The sequence below is a fragment of the Rhinopithecus bieti genome, unplaced genomic scaffold, assembly GCF_001698545.2.
Source record: "Rhinopithecus bieti isolate Rb0 unplaced genomic scaffold, ASM169854v2 scaffold_27038, whole genome shotgun sequence".
Lineage (NCBI taxonomy): Eukaryota > Metazoa > Chordata > Mammalia > Primates > Cercopithecidae > Rhinopithecus > Rhinopithecus bieti.
The window spans coordinates 286,792-291,048 of record NW_016812221.1 but is presented as its reverse complement, the minus strand read 5'-3'; the positions used below and the strand labels follow the sequence as shown (position 1 = coordinate 291,048).

Sequence of the window (4,257 nt, the reverse complement as noted above, 5' to 3'; positions counted from 1 at the left end):
GGAGGGGGGGGGGGGGGAGAGAGAACGGGGGGCTGGGGGCTACGGTGGGGGGATAGGGAACAAGAGACCACTCACCGTTCCTGCTCCTCCTTGCCATTGTCCGGCTCTCGGTCATGGTTGGTCAGGGCTGACACCCGCTCCACCTCCACGGACTTGGGCCACGGGGGTGGGGCGGGGAAGGAGGGTGGTGCCCGGTGCAGTCGGTTCCAGGCCTCGTGGGGGCTGGGAAGGCCGTGCACGGAGGAGCCCTCCTTGGGGGCAAAGATGCTGCCGCCAGGAGCTGGGGGGAGGCCACGAAGCGTGAGGTTGGGTCTCTCCCTCCCCAGCCACACTCCAGGAGAACCCAGGAGGGGTTTTAGGAGGGTCCCAGGAGACATTGAGAAGGGGGTGCCCCCAGGGGCCCAGCCCAGAGAGGAGGGAGGTCAGCCAGGCATCAGGGTTCCTGCGGAGGACACAGGCATGGGGGAGGGGCGCGGGCATCGGAGGAGGGGGCACAGGCTGGGTCACTCACCCAGTGCGTGGCTGCCCAGGCCCCAAAGGCGTGGCTGCTCAGGCTCCCCAGGCCCCCGAAGGTGCTCGGTCTGCTGAAAGGGTCTGTGGGGGCAACCGCAAGCCCCAGAGGTCTGTGAGGTGTGGGCTGCAGCTCCCACCTGGCCCAGTGGGGCTGCTGCAGAGGCTTCCTGCCTGGTGGGTGCTGCCTGCATGACCCAAGGGGCTCCCTGGGGCTTGGGGCCACCTTCTCACCCACCTATTTCCCCCACCCCAAGGCTGCTGAGGAACCAGCCAGGCTGCGTGGGCTAAATTCAGAGGCACCCACCTGTCAGGGGGCCAGCGGGCAGGAAGCTGCCGGGATGGGCTGAGGCTCCAAATGGGTTGGAGGCAGGATGGGCGGCACCTGGGGGGGGCAGCCAGGTTTGACAGAGGCCAGGAGAGAGCACCAGGGCCTCCCATCTGCAGCTCTGTTCACAGGGGGGACCCCAGTTTCCTCTGTGAACCTTCACCTCCCATTCTCTCGCATGCCCTGAGGGGTGAAGTGTGTCCAGTCAGAGTAAGAGGTGGAATCTACCCCACAATTCGGAGGAGGTTTGACTTGGGGCTGCAGTGGCAGCCATCCTGGGAACCCAAGGGGGGCAGGGAGGGAGGTGCTGAGTGCAGTACAGCCCTCAGAGCAAAGGGGCCACAACTTGGGCAGAGACAAAGTCCAAGTAACATGTGCCTTGATCGGACCACTCCTGAAGCCCTTATCCCAGAGCTTTCACCTGGGAGCTGATAAATGGTCCTCACTTCTTAATGTGGTGCTGGGCCTCAGGCCCGGATGGACATGGTGCTGTCTTGGAGGCTGCACGTCGCAGCCCCTCGTGGCATTTCTGGGCACAGGCCTAGCCCACAGCGCCATGTCAACATCAGCCCTGGCCCCCCAACAACCTGGGAGAGCAACCATGTGGGGCCTTGGCCCTGCAAGCGGCTGCTGCAGGGGACTCAGTGCTGTTGGGCCAGGGGCCGTCCTGCACATGGGTCCAGAGGGCAGGTTTCTGGTAAAGACCAGCAGGGCGTCATCTTTAGGTTACTCTGGCTCCCTCCCAGCCCTAATCCTGGGGACCCCAAAGACGGGGTGCTCACGCCTCCCACGTAGGACACGGCGGGTTGTGTTCAGAGCTTCTGGTCTCCACCGAGCTCTGGCATGAAAGCTGATGCCACTCCTCTAAACTAGAGAGGAAGACAGCCTGCCCCATGCCATGAAAACACAGCTTGTCAAAGTGTGTGCAGCAAGAGGTGGAAGGAAGCACACTGCCTCAAATGCCTACACTTAGACGCTGAGGACTTAACATTCTCAACCTCCAGATCAAGCAAGAAGGGGCCAGAAAAGTGAGCCACACACAGGAAAACACACAGAGAAGGCAACAAGGTCAAAGCTGCTCCTTTAAAAATACCGGTGAAATTGGTCAGGCGCAGTGGGTCATGCCTGTAATCCCAGCACTTTGGGAGGCCAAGACAGGAGGATCACTTGAGGTCAGGAGTTGGAGACGAGCCTGGCCAACATGGTGAAACCCCGTCTCTACTAAAAATACAAAAATGAGCCAGGTGTAGTGTCGCTTGCCTGTAATCCCAGCTACTTGGGAGGCTGAGGCAGGAGAATCACTTGAACCCGGGAGGTAGAGGTTGCAGTGAGCCAAGATCATACCACTGTACTCCAGCCTGGCGACAGAGCAAGAATTCGTCTCAAAATAAATAAACAAATAAATAAATAGAAATAAAATGAAATACTGGTGAAATGGACGAACTTCTGGTGAGATTAATGAAGGAAAAAAGACAAGATGGCACAGCCAAGCAATATTAAGAATTACCAGGGCCTGCGGAGTTCAGGCGTGACGGATGGACAGCTATGGAGCCTGCCCCAAATCAACTTACTAGAAACACTCGAGTTACTGAAACCAATTCAAGAAGAAACAGCTTGAGGAATACCACACCCTACGGGGAAAAACAATCAATACCTGGAACCTGAAGTGTGAGCCTGCCAAGCCTTGAAGGAAGTGATGACTGGACCTCACGAGAGCTCTTCCAGACAACAGGAAAAAGGAAAGCTCCGTAACTCGCTGAAGAAGGCAAACAGCCCTCATGACAAAACCTGACAGACGCAGTACAGGAAGGGAAACTACAGGCCAGGCTTACTCGGGGAAACTCATCTGAAACAAAGCACTGGAAAAGTGGCTCCAGAAATGTATCAACCGTTTATACAAGGAGGCAAAACCATCCACTTGTAGATATGACTTTCTACACAGAAAAGGTGAAGGAATTGACAGACAGATGTCTTTGCATTCGTAAGAATTTAGCAAGATTGCTAGTTACAAAATCAAGAGATGGCACACGAATCTTCAAAACAGATATGCACTTGTTTTCTAGCAACAGCTAAAGAAATGTAACTTACAAATTCCAATCATAGTATTAGTAAAATATAAAGCATCTATGACTAATTCTACTAAGACCTAAATGAATGAGATACTCTATGATCAGGGATAGGAAAATGATACCAGAGACGACATATGAATTCCTCGTAGGTTGATGTACACCTTTAACCCAATCCCAGTGAAAGCCGGAACCTAACAGGCAGATTGAGAGTTTATATGGAAGAGAAAAAAAGAGCAACAAGGGATCATCCTGCCCCTGCCAGCCAGATGTCAAGACCTGCCAAGGAGATGGAGGAGGCAGCGCTGGCCCCAGGGGGCCCAGTCTTGCAGGACAAATAGCAGAGCATTGAGAGACAGCCACCAGGTGTCCAGAGGAGGGAAGGGGAGGCAGGGAAGGAGCAGGGTCAGTGGGGCGGGCAGTGTGGGGGGCCCAGAACTGGGCGCCACACTGAGCAGGTATCCTGGGGGCTTGAGCCAGGCTGCGGACAGCCAGAAACTGCAGCCTGGACTTCTGCTTTCTGAGAAACCCAGACGACTGGGAAGCTCCATGGCCCAGAGGCCACCATGCTTGTGAAACCAGCCTCAGGTGGCTGCTGGGGACACTCATCACCCTTGTGTGAACAGGGCTCTGCCCTCGCATGTCCACGTGCAACGTGGCATCAAATGGTCACGAACGTGGAAGAGACTGAGCACGGTGAAGAGAGAGTGAGGGGGGCTGCAGCGGGGGTTGGGAGCTCTGAGGAAGGGACAGGCCTCAAGGACCTGGTGGCTAGGGAAGGTTCCAACAGCAGGACAAGTGGGCAACGCAGAGCCCATGTGTGTGCCTGTGCGTGCACGTGTGCCTGTGCACGTACGTGTGCCTGTGCGCATACATGTGTGCCTGTGCCTGTGTGTACGTGTACGCCTGTGCATGTGCCTGTGTATGTGTGTGCCTGTGCGTGTACGTGTGTGCCTGTGTACTTGTGTGTGTACGTGCCTGTGCGTGTACGTGTGTGCCTGTGTACATGTGCCTGTGTGCGTACGTGTGCATGTGCATGTACGTGTGTGCCTGTGCGTGTACGTGTGCCTGTGCGTGTACGTTCCTGTGTGTGTACGTGTGCGTGTATGTGCCTGTGCGTGTGCATGTAGCTGACCCTTGAACACTACGGGTTTGAACTGTGCGGATCCACTTAGACATGGATTTTCTTCCACCCCTGCCACCTGAGACAGCAAGACCAGTCCCTCCTCCTCCTCAGCCACACTTAGCGTGAGGACAAGGATGAAGACCTTTAGGATAATCCACTTCCACGCAGTGAATAGCAAATATCTTTACTCTTCCCTATGTTTTTTTTTTTTTTTTTTGGGGACAGGG

The 4,257-nt window shown here is 55.7% G+C and overlaps 1 protein-coding gene across 1 annotated transcript in view; it reads right to left on the bottom strand.

The window, feature by feature from the left end:
• Positions 1-30: 30 nt before the first annotated feature.
• The window catches only part of FBRSL1 (fibrosin like 1), a 90,567-nt gene continuing 86,340 nt past the window's right edge, over positions 31-4,257 (bottom strand). Inside the window, 4 exon segments of the mRNA XM_017895628.1 lie at positions 31-280; positions 512-535; positions 538-594; positions 818-895. Coding sequence (XP_017751117.1) covers positions 72-280; positions 512-535; positions 538-594; positions 818-895 — 368 coding nt within the window. The 3' untranslated portion in view covers positions 31-71.